Raw genomic sequence first — 21,182 nt, 5'->3', positions numbered from 1 at the left:
ATCTACGCAACCTCGTACGGAAGACCCCTACAGAGGACAAGGTGATCATCCTTGGCGACTTCAATGCCAGAGTAGGTAAAGACTCGGAAGCCTGGAAAGGAGTACTTGGCAAACACGGCATTGGCAACTGCAATGACAACGGGCGCCTCCTGCTAGAATTCTGCATGGAGCACCAGCTCACCATCACCAACACTATCTTCCAGCAGAAGAACAGTCTGAAGACAACCTGGATGCACCCACGGTCCAAGCATTGGCACCTTATCGACTACATTCTGGTGCGCCAGAGAGACCTTCGAGATGTCTTACACACCCGAGTAATGCCCAGCGCAGAATGTCATACGGATCATCGTCTTGTACGCTGCAATCTCCGTCTTCACTTTAAACCCACACCCAGGAGAGGAGGTATCCCTCGGAGGAAGTTTCAGGTTGGCAGCCTCCAGTCAGCCGAAGTTAAAGCTGCCTTCCAGGCAAAACTCCAGTCAAGAATTGAGGACCTCAGTTGCCCCACAGACCCTTCTCCAGAAGCACTCTGGGAACACCTAAAAACTACCGTCCTGCAGATCTCTGAAGAAGTCCTCGGGTTCTCCACAAGGAAGAACAAGGACTGGTTTGATGAGAACAATCAAGAGATCCAAGAATTACTGGCAAAAAAGAGATCTGCCTACCAAGCACATCTTGCTCAGCCCTCCTGTCCTGGGAAAAAAGCAACCTTTCGCGCTGCATGTAGCAACCTCCAGCGCAAGCTTCGAGACATTCAGAACGAGTGGTGGACCAAGCTTGCAGAGAGAACCCAGTGGTGTGCAGACACTGGTGATTTAAGAGGGTTCTACGAAGCCCTGAAGGCAGTATATGGTCCATCATATCAGGCTCAGAGTCCCTTGCATAGTGCAGACGGCCAAGTGCTCCTCACAGACAAGGCATCCATACTGAACCGGTGGTCGGAGTATTTTCAGGTTCTCTTCAGTGCCAACCGCGTAGTTCAAGATTCAGCAATCCACCTCACCCCACTTCAACTGGTGAAAACAGAGTTGGATGAGATCCCCACCCTAGAAGAGACTGTTAAAGCCATCAAGCAACTGAAAAGTGGCAAGGCAGCAGGAGTTGATGGAATTCCACCAGAGATCTGGAAGCATGGGGGCACAGTACTACATAGCTCACTTCACAAAGTACTTGTCACCTGCTGGGAACAAGGCAAATTACCACAGGACTTTCGCGATGCAATCATCATCACCCTATACAAGAACAAAGGGGAAAAGTCAGACTGCTCCAACTACCGGGGGATAACCCTGCTCTCCATCGCAGGCAAAATCCTTGCCAGAATACTCCTGAACAGACTGGTGCCCACCATTGCAGAAGAACTCCTCCCAGAGAGCCAGTGCGGCTTCAGAGCTAACAGGAGCACCACCGACATGGTATTTGTTCTCAGGCAGCTCCAAGAGAAATGCAGGGAACAGAACAAGGGTCTGTATGTGACTTTTGTCGACCTTACCAAAGCTTTCGATACCGTTAGCAGGAAAGGCCTGTGGCAAATCTTGGAACGTTTAGGATGTCCCCCAAGGTTCCTCAGCATGATCATCCAGCTACACGAAGACCAGCGAGGCCAAGTCAGACACTGCAACGACCTCTCGGAGCCCTTCCCAATAGGCACAGGTGTAAAGCAAGGCTGCGTTCTCGCGCCAACTCTCTTTACGATCTTCTTTAGCATGATGCTTCAAAGAGCCGCAGTAGATCTAGATGAGGACGATGGTGTCTACATCCGCTATCGCACCGATGGCAGCCTGTTCAACCTGAGGCGACTAAAGGCACACTCCAAGACAATGGAAAAACTCATCCGAGAGCTACTGTTTGCTGATGATGCTGCACTCGTCTCCCACTCGGTATCAGCTCTGCAGCATATGACGTCCTGCTTTGCAGAGGCTGCCAAGCTATTCGGCCTAGAAGTTAGTCTGAAGAAGACAGAAGTTCTCCACCAGCCTGCACCCCAGGAAGATTATCACCCTCCCTGCATCACTGTGGGTGAATCAGTTCTGAAGACAGTCCAGCAGTTCAGCTACCTGGGGTGCATCATCTCCTCAGATGCCAAGATCGACAAGGAGATTGACAACAGGCTGGCAAAGGCAAACCGCGCATTTGGCCGACTGCACAAAAGAGTGTGGAGCAACAAGCATCTGAAAAAAGGCACAAAGATCAATGTTTACAAAGCGGTTGTGATGACAACCCTCATCTATGGCTCCGAATCGTGGGTTTTATACCGTCATCACCTGCGACTCCTTGAGCGCTTTCATCAGCGCTGCCTTCGCACCATCCTCAACATCCACTGGAGTGACTTTGTGACCAACACTGAAGTCCTCAAGCGGGCAGAGGTTACTAGCATCGAGGCACTGCTGTTGAAGACGCAGCTGCGCTGGGCAGGGCATATTTCTAGGATGGAAAACCACCGCCTTCCCAAGATTGCCCTGTATGGCGAACTCTCCACCGGCCATCGAAATAGAGGGGCACCAAAGAAGAGGTACAAGGACTCCTTGAAGAAATCCCTTAGCACCTGTCACATCAACCATCACCAGTGGTCTGACCTAGCCTCAGATCGCAAAGCATGGAGGCACACCATCCACCAGGCTGTCTCTTCCTTTGAGAACACACGCATAGCTGGTCTTGAGGACAAAAGGAGATTGAGGAAGAATCGCACTGCTACAGGACCAACCCTAAATCAGACTTTTCCCTGCAGCCACTGTGGCCGGACCTGCCTGTCCCGCATTGGTCTTGTCAGCCACCAGCGAGCCTGCAGCAAACGTGGACTATTGCACCCTTCTTAAATCTTCGTTCGCGAAGCCAAGCCGAGAGAGAGAAAGAGAGAGGCCAATCACTCACCCTTAGCCTAACCTACCTCATAGGGTCATTGTGAAGATAAAGTGGAAGGAAGGAGAACACTGTTGTCAGCTGCTTTGAGTACTATTGGGGAGAAAAAGGGGTTATAAACATCCAGATAAATAATAATTCCAGGCAGGGCTTTTTTGGTAGAAAAAGCCCAGCAGGACATTTGCATATTAGGCCACACCCCCTGACGACCTCGTTTCATAGGGCTTTTCTGTAGAAAAAGCCCAGTAGGAACTCATTTACATATTAGGCCACACACCCTGACACCAAGCCAGATGGAACTCTGTTCCTGTGTGTTCCTGCTCAAAAAAAGCCCTGGTTCCAGGCAATTCAGACAAACAAGAGTGCGCTACCCAAAGGCATCTTCCAAACCAGCCCAAGCAAATTTTAATTAGGCATATCTCCACATTGCACAGTATCTTGCGTCACGTCTGTGTGAATTCTTTTTACCTTTGAAATTGGGGGTGAAAAGCGATGACTGTGTAAAGCAAAAATGAGGAACCAGGTTCAAATCCACACTCTGCCATGAAGCACAGTGGGTGATCATGGACTAGTCTTCCTTCTCTGTCAAATCTACCTTATTTAAAGTGAGAAGAGAACCATGTTCTGCCTCCTTAGAGGAAAGGCAGAATACAAATGCGATTAGAATGGGTGCAGGGGTGGCCAATGGTAGCTCTCCAGATGCTTTTTTTGCCTACAACTCCCATCAGCCCCAGCCATTGGCCATGCTGGCTGGGGCTGATGGGAGTTGTAGGCAAAAAACATCTGGAGAGCTACCGTTGGCCACCCCTGGGCTATAGATCCAGGTGGGCAGCCGTGTTGGTCTGAAGCAATAGAACAAAGTCAGGAGTCCAGAAGCACCTTTAAGACAAACAAAGTTTTAATGAGAATGTAAGTTTTCGTGTGCTAAAAGCACACTTCCTCAGAGAATGAAATGGCGTTCAGTTAGCGGTGCTACATATCGCTTGTGGATAGTGGTTAAGCATGCAAAACAGTGCAAACTTAGAATCTAATGGCAAAATAGTGAAATTAACAAACAGAGAATGTGTCTTCTATAACGAAAAGGTAAGCAGAAGGTAGAAAGCAATAAAATAAATTTCTGATGTCTGCTTTCTGTGGCTGGTTTGTTTTTTTTTAAGATAGGAGGAAAATAGCCTCTGTAGACTGAATCAGCCTAATATTGTTTGATCAGGCTGGGGCTGCCTCTCCAGAATCTTGGGCAGAGCCCAGGCAAATGCATGTGGCAGCAACTGAACCTGGGAGCTTCTACATTGCAAAGGTAGCCATAGCTCGTGCTCGAGGAGAAATCGAGCAATTAACAGACACATTTCCTGCCATTCTCACCATCATTCTCCAATTCTGACATGTTTATTGCCTTTTGCTGTTTCCCCATGCAACTTATACTATCCAGACCAAACCCTTAGGTTAACAAAAGAATGAAAGTGTAGAATGAGAAGATCTCTCTCTTTTAAACTCCTTGACAAATAGGCCTACTATGGGCAGCAATGCACCCTTGGTAATCTTTGTTTTTTACCCTTGGTAATTTTGATGGTAATCGTTCCCCCTCGCTGCAATGGGAGCAGGGCAACTTCCTTCAGGGGCCTGTCACATGGTGATCAGCCACTCACTCTGCTGAGACTTCAAAGGATTTGCTGGGAAAGTTTGGGCAGGCCAGAAAAAGTAGCCCGTACCATGTATATGCGATGACTGAGCCTATGCAGATTTCATAGACGTGCATGTCTCCCTCCACCCCTTCAGATGTGCTGCTTATCTTGGAAGGGATTAGGGGCACAATAGGTATCTTTCATCTTGGAGGAATGCCATCAAAAACAGCTTCTCTATAGCCAGAAACTCCCACAGTGCAGGGTATACCATGGAAATGTATAAAGGGGATGGCATTGCTTGGGTCATTTTTGGCTTTGGGACTTTCTGAGCCAACACTGGACCAATGCACTACATGGAATTATCCATTCCACGTCCTGGTTTCTACCTTTAATTCAGAGTGGACCATTTCCATGTGAATATGCAGTTATGCTTCTTATTGTTTACAAACAGTAATTAATGAGGGACCCACCATAGCCGCTCAGGAGGAAGAGACAGATTTGCATAGAGGAAGATTATTTATTTCCTTCTCAACCTGATTACCCAAAGGACTGACCCCAAACAGAAGCAGAGCTAGTTCTCTTAGAGGAAAAAAAGATGCAGAGGCCAAAACCATCTCACTTGAAGCAGATGGGGGGAGAATTGCAACACATAGGTTCCTTGTGAGCAGCCCCAGGAACTGATAACGCTCACCCCTGCAAAGTATGTGTGGCAGATCCTCAGAAAGGAGGAACCAAAATGAAAAGAAGAGAAAAGGGCTGAGTAGGGTGGGCTCACTGCTTCCGGCCTTTCTTCTTGGAGGCCCTGTGGCGGTTGTGACTTGTGGGAGGAGACCTGAAATCCGAGGCAGGTTTTTGTCCCGCTGCTTTCATTGTATCCGTTTGACGGGTCAGGTTGGCATCCTCAGCACTGATGGGGGGGATGATGTGACCAGGCACGGTGATGACCCGGGGGGCTGTCAGCCGCTGAAAAGCACGTTGGGTGTTCCAGGTGGAGCCCGTGGGCGCTTGGATGCTGCGTTCAAACTGCTGGGTGTTTTCAAAGGGGAACGGCAACTGGTTCACCTGTGGGGTAGAGAGGCTCAAAGTCACCCTACAAGTGGAAAGGAGGGCACGACAGCAGAGACTTGACCAGGGCTTTTTTTTGTATGAAAAACTCCTTTGAATAGTAGGCTACACCCCCCTGACGTAGCCAATCCTCCAAGCGCTTACAATAGGCCCTGTAAGAAGAGCCCTATAAGCTCTTGGAGGACTGGCTACATCGGGGGGTGTAGCCTAATATGCAAAGGCGCTCCTGCTACAAAAAATGCCCTGGTCTTGACAACTTTCATCCAGGCATCTAGCTTTAAGATTCAAAGACACAGTCTTCTATAGCCAGAGTTTTAATTACTTCCTTTAAAATTATGTCCCATTATCTATCGTCTGGGCAGATAAGCCAAAACCTAGACAACCCAAAGCAAATCCCTAGGGAAGTATATAGTACAGTATTATAATTGAACTCTCCGTGTTTGAACATAAAAGTCCATTATGCTCTCTGCCCTACTGCTCTCTCACCTGTGATCTGCTCTCTCTGCAACTGGAACAGAGAAAGGCAGCTGCCCAGGCCACACAATGATCTTACCTGATGAGCGGCAGCTGAAATATTTCGCTTTTCACTAAGGATCACATGGGGCAGGTGCTGGTCTTTTCTCGGGGGTCCAGGGGCTGGTTTGATAAGAAACCTTTTTTAAAAGATAAAGAAACAGGTTAAATGAGATTGCAGCAGGGATGGGCACCGTGCCTTGCTGAATACACTCAAAAAGAGGGGGATAAAAACCCAACCCCAAAAATTGATTTAGGCATCTCAAAGGTTGAGCAGAAATAATGTAAAAATGAATTAAACAAAATAAATCAATTTATTGTGCCGTGTACTTAAAACAAATTAAAATCACAGGCCTTAAATGTGGTCTCTAGACTAAAACCACTATCAAAGTAGTCTTCAGCAGTGTTCCCTTTAAGAAGAAGCTGTAGTTTTATACCCCACCCTCCTCTCTGAATCAGAGACTCAGAGCAGCTTACAATCTCCTATATCTTCACCCCCCACAATAGACACCCTGTGAGTTGGGTGGGGCTGAGAGAGCTCTCCCAGAAGCTGCCCTTTCAAGGACAATTCCTGCAATAGCTTTGGCTGACCCACAGCCATTCCAGCAGCTGCAAGTGGAGGAGTGGGGAATCAAACCTGGTTCTCCCAGATAGGAGTCCTCGCACTTAATCACTACACCAAACTGGCTCTCAGCTGAGTTAGAGTGAGCTAGCTCAGTTTTTTAGCCTCCAGCTCACACATTTTTGTCTTAGCTCAGGAAAAAGGGCCCCAGAGCACTATAATTTATGCAGTCATTCACAACTTCAATCCCACTAGCTCACAAAGTAGAATTTTTGCTCACAAGACTCCACAGCTTAGAGGGAACATTACTCTTCAGTGTACGTTATATAATACAAACGAATGAGTTTGTATTATATGAGTTGATGACACAGACCAGGCCTTGCCCCCAAACGTACTTTTTCCGCTTCTTGGCGCTAGGCTGTAGGCCGGTGCCCCCCCATTCACCCCAGCCTGGGAGCACCAGGTCAACCATTTTGGGCTTGCTGTCCTGTTCTGCACGATGCTTCTCTTTCATGAAGTCTGCCACAACGTTGTCGCTGGCAAAGGCCTCGCGGATCACCTGGCGCTGGTCTGTGGCCGACTCCAGCTGCAAAAGACAACAGGATCAGCCACAGGCTTTCCAGATGAGCAAAAGGCTTCACTGGGCTTTCAGATAAATTGTGAATAAGATGTACTTTGAGATATCTTTTAACACTCTATTTCTCGTTTAATACACATTTTAATGGGATAATTTTATGGTTTAAATGACTCCCAACTTTTAGGAGAAGTAGTACCCTAAACATTCCATTGGACTCTAAATATAAATTGAATTCAAGAATGAGTTTGCACCCACTCAAGAACTTGTAACGAAATGTGCAGAAGTACATTGAAAGAAATTTCTTTCAAGACAGCTCAGTAACTTATTTTGTTCACATTCAAACTGACTTGACTCCAGTATTCTGAACAAAAAGGGAATATTTTTGCCCAAAGTAAATTATTAACAAGGAGCCCCCCCCCTTTTCTTAAACCTCCCCACCCCACCCCTGGAACATGCAGCTAGACTCTCTTGCCCTTGAGGTTTTGGGCAGTGTTCCCTCTGAGCCAGGGGTGGCCAAACTTGCTTAATGTAAGAACTACACAGAATAAAGGCAGATGTTGGAGGGAGGGAATAGATGGGAGAGGGGAAGGTGGAAAGAAAGCAACTAAACTTTAAATACATTCTCCAAGTGATTTAAGGAGACAGATGCCTTCTCCAAGCCAGTCAACGGGGTGGTGGGGGCTTCAAGAGCCACACAAAATGTGTGAAAGAGCCACATGTGGCTCCCAAGCCACAGTTCGGCTGTCCCTGCTCTAAGCGGAGTTAATGTGAGCTAGCTCACAGTTTTTAGCCTCTGTCTCACACATTTTTGTCTCAGCTCAGGAAGGATGGCCCCAGAGCAAACTGATTTATGCAGTAGCCAAATCGCTCACTCACAACTTTAATGCTGGTAGCTCACAAAGTAGAATTTTTGCTCTGTCCCCCCGCCCCAAAATCAAATATACCCCCCCCCCATGTGCACCCCTGCAGCTTTGCGCCTTTTGATTTGATCAGACTGCTCCTTCCTTTGCTCCTGGCACATACCTCATCCTGTACCGCCTTGGGCACCAGCGGACATTGCATGGGAGTGGATGCCTCGCTCAGGACTGCCTTCAGATCAATGAGTGCCTGGCGCTTGCCTGTCGCTTTGTGTTTGGCAGCTGGGGCCCTGCCACCCTTGGGCTGAGAGGACAGCTCCACCTCCGTTGGCTGCGGAGATTCAGCGTCCTCTGACCGCACCGGCTCGGGTCTCTGTTCATCTTCCTCTGGCTCCAGGGCTTCCATATCCTCTAAGGTCTTGAGCCGCTCTAACTTCTCGCTCAGGAGGGGTCCCTCCGGCACAGGGCTTGGGGGCGCTTGTGGGAGCACATCAGGCAGCACGAAGGCAGCCTCTTGTCCACCAGGACCTGCAGATGGATCACTACAGTTGCGGGCTCTGAAGCAGAGTGGCACAAACATATCCCACCCCCCCACCCTATGTGTTGGCATAACCAGGGCTTTTTTTGAGCAGGAAAGCAGTTCTGGCTGGCTTAGTGTCAGGGGGATGTGGCCTAATATGCAAATGAGATCCTGCTGGGCTTTTCTGTGTGAAATCAATGGCGATGTCAGGGGTGTGGCTAATACGCAAATGAAATCCTGCTGGGCTTTTTCTACAAAAAAAAAAGCCCGGGACATAATTGTTTAGGGCTGCAATATTTTAAAATTACAAGAAACTTTTGATGTCCTTTTTGTGAGTCTGTGCAGTACAGTGGTTAGAGTAGGTGGACTACGTGAAGGTTCAAATCCTACTGCACCCCCCTCCCCCAGCCATGAATTACACCGGGTGACCTCAGGCCAGCCATTCTCACTCAGGTTAACCTACTTCACAGGATCGTCGTGAGGACAGAATGGGCAAGGGTGTTCCCCGAAGGAGAAATTAAAATATGATTGGTAGAAAAGGTACTCAACCAGTCAGCTGACTTTTAAAGGCAGACGTGCATTCCCCATTCTGCGTCTGTCGCAGAGGAGGGAACGCCTGTTCCACGATGGCATCTGCTATGACACACATCATCTAAAAATGAGTGCAGATTTAAATTTAGGTTTCTATAGTTGGGCGGCAGCTGCTAAGCTTCCCTGAGGCAGCAGTGGAAGCACCTCAGAGGTGGATTTTCTCCAGCAAGATAATGCCAGGGAAAGAAAGGGCTGAAGGGTCCCCACTCCACTGCATTGTCTTTCTTGAGAGAAGGTATTCTAGAAGCTGTACTTACAAAAAGGGTCGGGGAATGTCAAAGACAAGCATGTAGCTGAGCTCCGAAAAAGGATCTGAATTCCAAATCTCCCCAGTTTATTCTAACCAACAGATCCATTCTAGAGCGTTCTTATAGAGCCTAGAAATGAACACTCCAAAGGCGGTAAGTACCACCGAACACTGTCGTCCCACAGTGTTCAGTGGTACTTACCACCTTTGGAGCTCAACAGCAGCTCACCCCATGTCTCACCACTAGTTTGTAAATGATGCCGGCCCTGCCGGCATTGAGCGAAATCTTGCAACAAAGCTTCCTCGCTGGACACAGCCAGTTCCTCTTCTTCCTCAGCACTCCCTACACAATCCTCTGGAGCTGGAGGCGCTTCCTTAGACTCTGCAGAGGGCTTGCCCCGCATCCAGGGGTTGTCTGGATCCACTCCAACATGGCCCTCGTTGATGACATCAGGAACAAGGCCCCCCTCTGCTTCAGTGTCCTTGCCATCCTCCTCGCTGTCCGACGCTGGGCGAACTTTCTGCGTCAGTTCTTTGTTCTGGGCTAGCTGTTCTTGCATGGCCCGCCTAGCCTAGAGAAAAGAAATCAATGATTTGGTAGGCAGGATACACACACACATAAATATACATATATATACAGGTTCCACTGCTGTAACCATGACTCCAGGCCAGCACATTATATTCCATGTTCATCATAACGTCAACTGATACTATCAGTCCTCGGGAGGGTGGGGGAGACCCATGAAAATTTTTAGCAGCTATTTTTTTCTTCTTCTTCAACAAGTATTTCTCCACTAGAAAGCTGATTTTCTGGAAGGCTGTGAATCATGACTTGATCACAAAAGTCTTTTTTTGGCTTTCGCTGTAAAGATGCCGGATACAGCGGGAGGAGACGCTTTGATCTATCCCTCCACCATCATGGCCACATCACTGTTCAAGCATCTTGCTAGTATCTCTATGGGGAAAATCTGGAGTTTTATTTCTCCCGGGGGGAGGGAAGAGCTTGATCACAAAGATTCCTCAGCAAGAGTAATGCTGGAGAGGAAGCGGCTGAGAGGTGATATGTTCACCATCTTCAAGTACTTGAAGGGCTGTCATATAGACTCCGGATGGCGTGGAATTGTTTTCTGTGGCCCCAGAAGGTAGGACCAGAACCAATGGGTTGAAATTAAATCAAAAGTTTCTAGCTCAACATTAGGAAGAACTTCCTGACAGAGCGATTCCTCGGTGGAACAGGCTTCCTCGGGGATGGTGGGCTCTCCTTCCTTGGAGGTTTTTAAACAGAGGCTAGATGGCCATCTGACAGCAATGAAAATCCTGTGAATTTAGGGGGAGTTGTTTGTGAGTTTCCTGCATTGGGCAGGGGGTAGGACTAGATGACCGTGGAGGTCCCTTCCAACTCTATGATTCTATGATTTTATGCAACGCTTTCAAGAATTTGGAGCAGCTCCCATGCATTATCTTCAATTCAATTATTACCTTTATTGGCATAAAACCACTGTTGCCATGCATTATCTTGCGGCAACATCTTCAACAGGGTCATCTTAGTGTCCTCATATTCTAGATGGGGAGACTGAGGCTCAGAGAGGAGAAAGGACAAATTGCCTAAGGCTGCTATATGGATGCACAGTGGAGGTGAGATTCAAGCTGGAAAGGTCAGAGGCCGATCTCTCAGCCACCCGCTCTTCTTCAACACGTGTCTGGGTTTAACTATATGCTGATAAGAGTCTTGGCCTGTGAGCCCTCCCTCCCCACATCTATCAAGCCCACTGCTCACCTCTAGGTCATACTTGGCCATGATGACGGTAGATTTGGCCCATCGGCCTTTGTTTTGATGCTTCAAACTCATTCTTTCCTGTCCAGAGGCATAAAGGAAAACGTCAGCACATCAGAAGAGCAAGCACTGAATCGCAAGATAAAAGGGTCCTGCCTTGCTGCCATAGGAAAAGGGCGTGCCTCACCTCAATACGGGCTCTCTCCATCTTCTCCAGCTGCTCCAGGGCTGCCTCAGGGTTGCATTTCCGTAGTGTCTCAAACTCTTGCAGTGCCTTACGACTCTTGTCTTTCCTAAGCACTTTGTGGTACCTTTAGGGAGAGAGAAACGGCACAGGCACGAACTATCGCGAACAGCTGTAATGGCAGGAAAGCAATATACCCTCCAGTACTGTCCATCCACCCCATTTTGCAAGGCCTGCATTGTTACCAGGCTTGAGTTTGCATGCATTCATTCCTGGGGTGCATTTTAAGTTAAAATGTGTGGCATTTGGCCTGTGTCCGGAATTTGGCATTCCACAACCATCCAAGTTCTTACAAAAGCAAAGTTCGAAGCCTACAAATGTTACTGCCCCTGGATACTGAAAACCTTTTCCCACAATGCCTTACTATTTTGGCTTTTGATATTCCAATACTGTCAAGTCTACCTTTGCAGATATAGGGACTAGGAACTTATGAGGTGGGATGGAAGGAAAAGCTGAACTCTTGTGCCCAATATATAGAATATAGAGAGCCAGTTTGGTGTAGTGGTTAAGTGTGCGGACTCTTATCTGGGAGAACCGGGTTTGATTCCCCACTCCTCCACTTGCACCTGCTGGAATGGCCTTGGGTCAGCCATAGCTCTGGCAGAGGTTGTCCTTGAAAGGGCAGCTGCTGTGAGAGCCCTCTCAGCCCCACCCACCTCACAGGGTGTCTGTTGTGCGGAGAAGATATAGGAGATTGTAAACCGCTCTGAGTCTCTGATTCAGAGAGAAGGGTGGGGTATAAATCTGCAGTCGTCGTCTTCTTTACTTACGCAGTTGCTTTCCCACAACGTGCACCCAGACAACATTCCCAGTCCCAGCATCCATACCCTTAGTCTCCTGCAGTTTCCCCTGCTCTAGCAAAAAGTATTTCTGAAACTAACATTTGGACATAGCTGCAACCTCTAGTCAGTTACACAAATAAAACAGATATGTATATTTTTATTTCACATAATGCATGTGTCCACCACTACCAAGGAGTGTGCCAAAACTACACTGGATACTGAAAACCTTTTCTCCCAATGCTCCACTATTTTGGCTTTTGTCATTCTAATATTTTCAAGTCTACCTTTGCAGATTTAGGGACTAGGAACTTATGGGGTGGAATGGGAGGAAAAGCTGGACTCTTGCGCCCAATATATAGAATATAGACTTCTACAGAATATAGACATTTGTGTGCAAAGATGCTTGACTGTCATTTCTAATTCTGTTGGAAGAACCTGAGAGTTCAAGGCGCAGAGACGATTAGAGTCCTAGCCATGATGACTTCAAACACAGTTTACGAAACTCTCTCATATTCATGAACACCCAAAACTAACCATGGTCTCTGGTCTATCAGGGCCAACACAGTCTACCTTAACCTGGCACCACCTGCCAGCAAAGCAGATGCTCTGTCAAGGGTGGAAAACCATAAGAACATAAGAGAAGCCATGTTGGAAAAGACTAATGGCCCAACCAGTCAAAAACTCTGTATCTCACAGTGGCCAAAACCCAGGTGCCATCAAGAGGTCCACCAGCAAGGCCAGAACTCCCGAAGCCCTCTTACTTTTGCCCTCCAGCACCCAGAATACAAAGCATCACTGCCCCTAACATAGTATTCCATTTATATCTTGTGGCTAATAGCCGCTGATGGACCTCTGCTCCACATCTTTATCCAGTCCCCTCTTGAAGCTGTCTATGCTTAACCTGATAGGTGGCAGGGATGATGCATCTTACAAGGGCAGTCCCCTCCACCAATATTGTAAAGGAACCTTGGATCACTCTACCAAGCCCAACTTCCTGCCAGCTATTATGACCCCAGGCTTAAGAGACACAAGGATCAGGCCACTTACTGCTCTTCAGACTAACTCCCAACCACACTGGACAGTGTTTTTGCCTGTACATTGCTCTTAGCTCCCCCCCAGATTTTTTGGCAGCTTGTGGCCAAGGACAGCCTTTGGCCCCAAATCAGGTATTAGGGGTTCCTGCAAAAGGGCCCTGCTCCTGCCCTGGTTTTGCCTCTTCCCAGACTGTTTTGACTTCTAGCCTGTTCCCAATTTCACCTCCCACTTTGCTAATTTAAGGAACACCCATGCATTTCCAAACATTGTGCCCCCCCCAGTTAGCCACCCCTAGAAGAGAGGAGAAGACAATGCACTCCCACAGAACAATCTGCCCACTATGCAAAATATGCCCCCAAGTGATCCTGTACTTTTTGCTCTTGATTTTCCGCTCACGGCGTGCCTTGGCTTCATAGAAGGACTGCAAGGCCCGAGCCTTCTGGAGCTCCATCCGGCGCAGCTGAGCCTGAAAGATGAGGAGAACTGGCTGTAGACACTGAACTGATTCCAAACTGAAGTGGGCTCAGGGGTGGTGGAGAACAGAAACTCACCTCTTCCAGGCTCATGGCCTGCAGCGAGGCCTTCTCATAGGGAGTCAGAAGCGGATCCTTCACAGGCTGCCGTTTTTTGTGGAGAAGACTGTAGATCTCTTCCTCCAGTGGTGTCCGGGGCTTTGGGGTTGGGGAAGGGAGCAAGGATACAGGAAAGTGAACTTTAACTTGACCCAAAGGCAAAGGCATCCAATAAAACTGAGAGAAGAAACTGGAACATAGGAATCACAGGTCTCACTCACTACTTAAAAATATATTTTTCACAACCAGACACTGCCTCCCACCATTTACAGATTAGGGTTTTTTTTGGGGGGGTGGGGGGGTGGAAAGTTAAATGTTGTGATTTCTAATGTGAGACGTCTGTTGATTCTTTGTCGAAGGGACTGGCTTGTTTGTCCAACGTGGAGAGTAGAAAGACACTGCTGACATATATCAGCAGAAATCAATTTAGAGAGTGAACAGGAATATGTATTTGAAATAGTATGGCTGATGTTGCTGGGTCCACTGATGGGTGCTGCTAGGATTTATGGGAGAGCAAAGTTGGCCTCTTGGCGTGTTGCAGGCCTTGATATCAGAGAGGGGAGCGTTTTAACCTTCCAGGACATTCAGTTGCTGACCTTGGGGTAGAAGTTCTCTTACAAAGAAATTTCAAAGGGAGATTAGAGAGACTGCTCAATGGCAACAGATAATGAAGCTCAAGATAATGCATCCTCCTGGAATGAACTGAGACTTAAGCTTCCTGTCCCATTACCAATGCTGATTTCTCCATGCCTACTACCCCTCTGCATATCACACCTAATCCAATCAAGCCTGCTATTGTCATTCACCTGCTGTTGTCATTTGCCTGCTCATTCAGCGTTTGAAATCACTCCACTTTTCAATATATAGGACAGATGGACTCACATTGTAGCTGCATCTGACTCATGAAATCTGATACCCTGCCCCAAATTTATTTAGACCTAATTATCATCCCATTCATGCTAATGACCTGTGATTTGGTTTCCTTGTGTTTGGGTTGGGCCAGGGTGGTGCAAAAGGCATCCCAGAAGGAATCTTTGCCCTGGGGAAGACAGTGGCTCTCCCCAGCCCTGCTCTCAACAAGACAATTTTCAACCTACACCAGCAGCTGTTCTCCAAAACATCTGTGGCACTGCACCAACCCTGAATTTCAGTGGGGATCATCAGAAAGATTGCCCCTTTTTAAAAAGAGGACACGGTCTGGCAGTCCAGATCCTCCAATTACAGCTAGCTCAGTTCCTTCACCTCCAACTGTTGCAAGAAGGTTGGGGGTTCTGTGCACAGGAAGTTTTAACAGGAAGAAATGCCCTGGCTACAATCAGAAGGCAGGTGCTCAGGCTGAGAAGGTGGCATAGCATAAAGACAGGCCTGTGAGCAGCAGTAGGACAGGCCCAGGGAGGGAGGGCAGGCAGCTGAAAGCGGCACTGCCTGAGGGTGGTCAACTTGCCGCCAAGAAGATGATGATGAAGAAGAAGATATTGGATTTATATCCCGCCCTCCACTCCGAAGAGTCTCAGAGCGGCTCACAATCTCCTTTACCTTTCTCCCCCACAACAGACACCCTGTGAGGTGGGTGGGGCTGGAGAGGGCTCTCACAGCAGCTGCCCTTTCAAGGATAACCTCTGCCAGAGCTATGGCTGACCCAAGGCCATGCTAGCAGGTGCAAGTGGAGGAGTGGGGAATCAAACCCGGTTCTCCCAGATAAGAGTCCGCACACTTAACCACTACACCAAACTGGCTCTCCACCAAGCCACAAGCCTCCACTCCCAGCTTTAAGCCGCCAAGCATCTGATCTACAACACAAACGAGCATCTTCCTGCTGATCCTTCCTAACAACTGCCAGCCAAAGATGGAGACACACAGAAAGCAACTTTTTGAATCTTCAGAAGCAGCTCTCCAACCCAGTGCTCACCATTCTACTGTGCTTCCAATTATTAAAGCACCACATAAGCTGTATAGTTCGTTTTATAATCAGCTCTGATCACCTAAAGCAGGGGTGTCGAACATGCAGTTCGAGGACCGAATCAGGTCCCCGGAGGGCTCCTATCAGGCCCCCGAGCAACTGGCTGTCATCTGCTTCCTTCTCCCTCTCTCTTGCTTCCTTCTGCATAACAGCTTGCTTTGCCAGGCTTGCTCAATTGCACAGGAGCTACAGAGCAAAACCTCTATTTTCTCCATTGGCTGAGGCTCCTCCCTTGGAGAGGAACGGGGAAGGAATACCTTGCTTTGCCAGGCTCTCTCAATGGCACAGCAGAGCTACTGAATAAAGCCTCTCTTCCTTCTATTGGCTGAGGCTTCCCCCCTCCCCGGACCCCTGGGGAAGGATGGAAAGAGCCAGAGCTTCCTTTGCCCAGTTCCCTGGATCCCATGAGAGAAATACAAAGAAAGCACCTTTACGACCAATGAGTGCTAACATTTTAAGCATGTTTTAAGTTTTTAAAAAAATATATGTTTGTGTTCTTTATAAAAAATTTTATCTTCTACCTAATCTTAAATGAGTACACACATGGCCCGGCCTGACATGGCTCGGCCTAACCCAACATGGTCCGGCCCAACAAGGTCTCATTTATGTCAGATCCAGCCCTTAAAACAAATGAGTTCGACACCCCTGACCTAAAGCACGAAGGGGTGGATCCCACAGATCTAAGTGTTTCCGCCTGCTGAGTGAAACGTTTTTGCTTCCCTTGTCCTGCTGGGGACCAAAATGTCAATAGAAGTGCTACTTCTGGAGAACAGAGAGGACTGCTAGGTGCTACCTCTGGAGAACAGAGAGGACTGCTAGGTGAGGCTCCGGGAGCAGAAATCCTTCTGCCCAAAGAAATGCTCTGCTGAATTCAAGTTTAGGGGGTTCTATTAGTATTCACTTGATCATTCCAAACCACAACATACAAAGACCAGCTTTCTAAGAAACTGTCTAACTCCCTAGTGTTCTGGGATTTGGACCATCATTAGGAAATTTAGACATAAATGGAACATTCTGGTGTTTTGTTTTGTTTTTTAAAAAACAAGTGATGGTGGAAGAATATATTTCCCCAATAAAATTCCATCAGAACAGTTATTAAGATGACCCACCAGTTCTAAACCCATCTTTTCAAAGACCTTTTTAAAAGGTAGCCCAAAAGCAAAGTCAGGTGATCAGACAAAATCCCAGCTGCAAGTGCTCAGCCTCACCGTTAATTGGTTAAGCATTCCTTGTTTCCAAGAGGAGACATTGATAGTGAGGTGCTTATCCAAAGTTATGCAGAGTCCATGTCAGACTCAGAAGTGGAACCAGAACTCAGATTTCCGAATCAGACACATCAAACACCTTGAGAATCATAGTGGTTTGGATCCAGCTGGCTATTTCCCTTGGATACCCTCCATAATACAGCCCCTGCTCCACATGTCTTTTGTCCCTGCAGGTCCCATGATCCCCAGCACAGCCTTCACTGTGATCAAATGGAACACACATCCCTTCCTTTTTCTCTAACGGGACACTGCTTAGATCCAACTCGTTAAGTGAGCAACATGGTTTGCTCTGTATATCAAAAACCACAGGAGAACAGAGCAAATACTGCAACTGGGTCTAGACAAAACTTAATCCTCAGATCAGCTGTCCAGCCAAACCAGGACCCACCTTCCAATTGCTTATCACTTCTTCAATGGGTGCAACGGTCACAGAATCCTGCTGCAGTGGAAAGACCAGCTGCTCAGCATTCCGGTTTTGGCGCACCACCGGATCCCACTTAGCCAGCGCTTGGGATGTCTGGGTATATGCAGCTTCTCTCACCACCTGCAAAGAGACAACAAACCCTTCAGCAGTAGAAACCACCCCCTCTCCCCAAAAAAAGATTCAGCTGCACTGACTACTAATTAGTCTCCAGATTCGATTCAAGATGTTGGTGTTAACCTTCAAAGCCCTTAACAGTCTTGGACCCTCCTACCTACAAGACCATCTCTCCCATTACAACTCCCCACGCTCTGTTTAGTCATCACCTAGCAGCCTCTTGCAGATGCCTGGCCTCAGGATGGCTTGCTTAGTTGTAACCAGGAAAAGGGCCTTCTCAGTTGTGGCCCCTATCCTGTGGAATGTACTTTCAGATGACACCCGTGCACTACCAGACTTGTTCAGTTTCCACAGGATGTGCTAAGCTGAATTATTTAGGTTGGTCTTTGGAGGGCAACCATGTTTGGGCTGTTTTAATAATGGTATAGTGACAGCCATGTATTTTAATCATATTTTATATTTTGCATTTGTTTTTATGTCGTTTTTACCTTATTGGTTTTAATAAGTTGTCTTGAGACTTCCAGTAGCAATTAAAAAAATCTAATAAATGAATAAACTCCTTCCTGGCAGCAGTTAAGTCCTCAACAATAACGTAATGCTACCTGGTTCACATGCACTAACCCGTAAGGCTATCAACCTATTAAAACCAGTTTACTTGATAATTTTCCCTTTAAAGAATTATATTATATTATAAAAGAAAATCAGTGCAGCTGTTTTTTGGAAGAAGGAAGCATAAGTTACTAGTCCATGATCCAAGAAGCAGCTATCCTAAATTTAGTTTCAGCTCTTATTACTGTAATACATATAAAACCTAACCAGCAGCTAGAAATTTGGTCAATTAGCACGCTCATTAAATCACAGCCTTCATTACCAGATTAAGTGGCTATGAGGGGCTTTGAAGGTACACTTTTGCTTGTTACTTTTCACCTAGGATCACGATACAAAAATGACCAAGGACATACAGCAGCGTAACAGTTGGACTGATCTGAATCTGAAAAACTCACTTTGTGGTTCAGCTCCGGGGAGCTTTTTTCCAATATAGGGTCAGTTTGTTCATAACTCAGCCACCCATTTTTAATAAGAAAATATCTGAAAGCATCAGAGCAGTAAGATGTTAAAGTTGTGCTAATATTTGGCAGCAGCTAGGTAGCCATAAGCCATTTTTCACTCATGACAGTTTCCTCTCAGCTTTTTTGTGTGGAAAATACCCAAGATATCCAATCCACCTGCTCATAAGGGGCAGAAGAACTGAAAGCACTGCACTGATTACCCACTGCATACCAGATTAGTTTCAAGGTGCTGTTTTTGATTTTTAAAACCCTATATGTCCAGGAACCTGCATACCTTTGGGGCTGCCTTTTTCCACATGTTCCCCAGAGAGTACTGCAATTGGGGTTCTAAAATCTTTTATTGATGCCCAACCTGAAGGAGGCCAGGCTAACTACAACCAGGGCCTTCTCAATGGCAGCTCCACGATGGAATGAGCTCCCAGAGGATATTAGGGCCTTGTGGGATCTTTTCCAATTCTGCAGGGCCTGTAAGACTGAGCTCTTCTACCTAGCTTTTGATTGATATGATCAGAAATTGCTGCACTGAAGGAACAGCTAACTACCTGATGCATGGACCTGTTCCTTATGTCCATCTGGAACATTCAGATGTTACATTTATGATGCGGAAAAGGATATGAAGAAGACCTGCTATATCTCACCACCTTAATTTATTAATATTTATACTTGTAATACAGCACAGATGTTTTTAATGAAGATACTGGTTTTAAATGTTTTGTATTATTAACTGAGCCTGCTTTGGCGGGGAGGGCGGGGTATAAACCTAATAAATAAATAAATGCTGGATCTGATTATCTAGTCCGGCACTCCCAACAGCTAGCCAGATTCCTCTGGAAACTCAAAAGCAGGACACAAAAGGCTAGTGCATCATTGCCGCATATGCTGCCTCTGAACACGAAAGTTCTATTTGGCTATTAGCTTCAACAGACTTATTGATGGTGAATTTGTGTAACCCTTTTTGAAGCCATCTAGTGATACCGCCTTACTGAGTGGTAACGAATTTTCTAAGGCAGTGTAGTGATGCATAATGCACAGAAATACTTTTATCGGTCATTGTGTTACTCCCCATCCCATTTGCAACTCCTGATCTCTTCTCACTCCTGTTCCTCACACTTCTTCCTCCAATGCCCATACACTTCCTCAATCAGTTTCCTTGTTCCCCAAGGTAAAGCTGCACACCAACCGCACTCACCCGTTCACTCTCCTCCTTGCTCAGTGGGAGCTGGACCGCCTTGGTCTGCTGGACTTTGTTCAGCTGTCGCCGAACAGAACCAAGAGCCGACGAGGTGGAAACAGGCTGCAGCAGCTCCAAGAGCACCACTTTCTCATCAGCACCTGCGGCAAACACCAGACTTTGGCACAGGGAATTGTGAAGTGCTCCTTGGGACAGATGATCCCACATCCCCTCCTACCCACACCCACAGATAACAGCTTCTGTCCAAAGCTGGAACTCCTACATGGCTGGAAGTCTCTGTGGAGTCTCTCACCTCCACTGCCCACATCAAATTCCGAGACATTTCCGCTTGCCTCAGTACGCTCAGCTGCTCGCTGCCTGCAAGAAATTGAACAAGCAGCTTAGGAACGGATCAGGAAAGCAATATGTGCAGCTCATTCATTCAGGTTACACAAATTCACATCATCTCCTTTTTCCTCTTACCGCTTTCCTCCAGCCAAGGTGCTGAGTGCATCCACAAGCTGCCGGTGCTTCTTTGCAGCCAGTTCATTATCCTCCTGGGGAACAAAAAGCTGTCAGAGAACAACACCACAGGAACATCTCCCCAAAGACTGAGCCTGAACTCATTTGGGACAACAGGAGCTATAATCAACACTGCCTCTCTGCTCACCTGTCAATCTCACAATTTCCTCATATCACCACAGTGTTATCTTTTGAGAAAAAACAGCTACCAGAAAATCAGACTGACCCATATTTGACATTTCAGTTGTAGCATTGTAACCACAGACCAGCGGCAATACCAACTGCTCCAGAGTGTGGCTAAAGGGAAAGTGATGTTTTCTGAGTATATACAGCTTTTACTTCGGTATGGGGGGGGGGCACTATCAACAGCCACACAACTGACATCAGAAGGTGTGGCTTACAGTAAAGAGGTTGTCAAAGAGCGCTTGCCCCCTTTCTTTTAGAAATGCATGGCATAGACTGGGAAGTTCCTACAAGATAATTACTCAGCCCTACCCCACCTTCCTGTGTAGATATAAATTACCTGCCTACCATCTTCTTCTTCACTTTAACCCAGAGAGAACTCCAGTTTTCTGGGTTATACCTCTTCCCTCCCCTATCTATTTCCTTCCTGCCTGTCTTGTGGCTCTCAAACATCTGACATTCATGTCTTGTGGTTCTCAAACATCTGATGTTTATTTTATGTGGCTCTTACATTAAGCAAGTTTGGCCACCCCTGGTCTAAAATCTTTAGAAATAAATGGTCGAATAAGAGTTCACCTCATCCTCTACATCACTCAGGCCAGGCTCGACCTTCTCCGTCTCTTCCTCATCCGCCATTTCGGAATCCCGGAGACCAC

The 21,182-nt window shown here is 47.1% G+C and overlaps 1 protein-coding gene across 1 annotated transcript; it reads right to left on the bottom strand.

Annotated features, from left to right (window-relative positions):
- Positions 1-3,736: 3,736 nt before the first annotated feature.
- On the bottom strand, positions 3,737-21,162 carry UTP14A (UTP14A small subunit processome component). The gene is made up of 14 exons (XM_060249123.1): positions 21,103-21,162; positions 20,305-20,378; positions 20,135-20,199; positions 19,840-19,982; positions 17,431-17,586; positions 13,797-13,916; positions 13,617-13,711; positions 11,372-11,495; positions 11,188-11,265; positions 9,652-9,982; positions 8,219-8,580; positions 7,014-7,204; positions 6,097-6,196; positions 3,737-5,540 (listed from the first exon to the last, which is right to left on the bottom strand). Exons 1-14 carry the CDS (start codon positions 21,160-21,162, stop codon positions 5,250-5,252), a joined length of 2,190 nt encoding a protein of 729 aa, XP_060105106.1. The 3' UTR covers positions 3,737-5,249.
- Positions 21,163-21,182: the final 20 nt, after the last annotated feature.

This window comes from Heteronotia binoei, chromosome 11 (genome assembly GCF_032191835.1).
Source record: "Heteronotia binoei isolate CCM8104 ecotype False Entrance Well chromosome 11, APGP_CSIRO_Hbin_v1, whole genome shotgun sequence".
NCBI lineage: Eukaryota > Metazoa > Chordata > Lepidosauria > Squamata > Gekkonidae > Heteronotia > Heteronotia binoei.
This window is presented reverse-complemented; position numbering and strand designations above follow the sequence as displayed.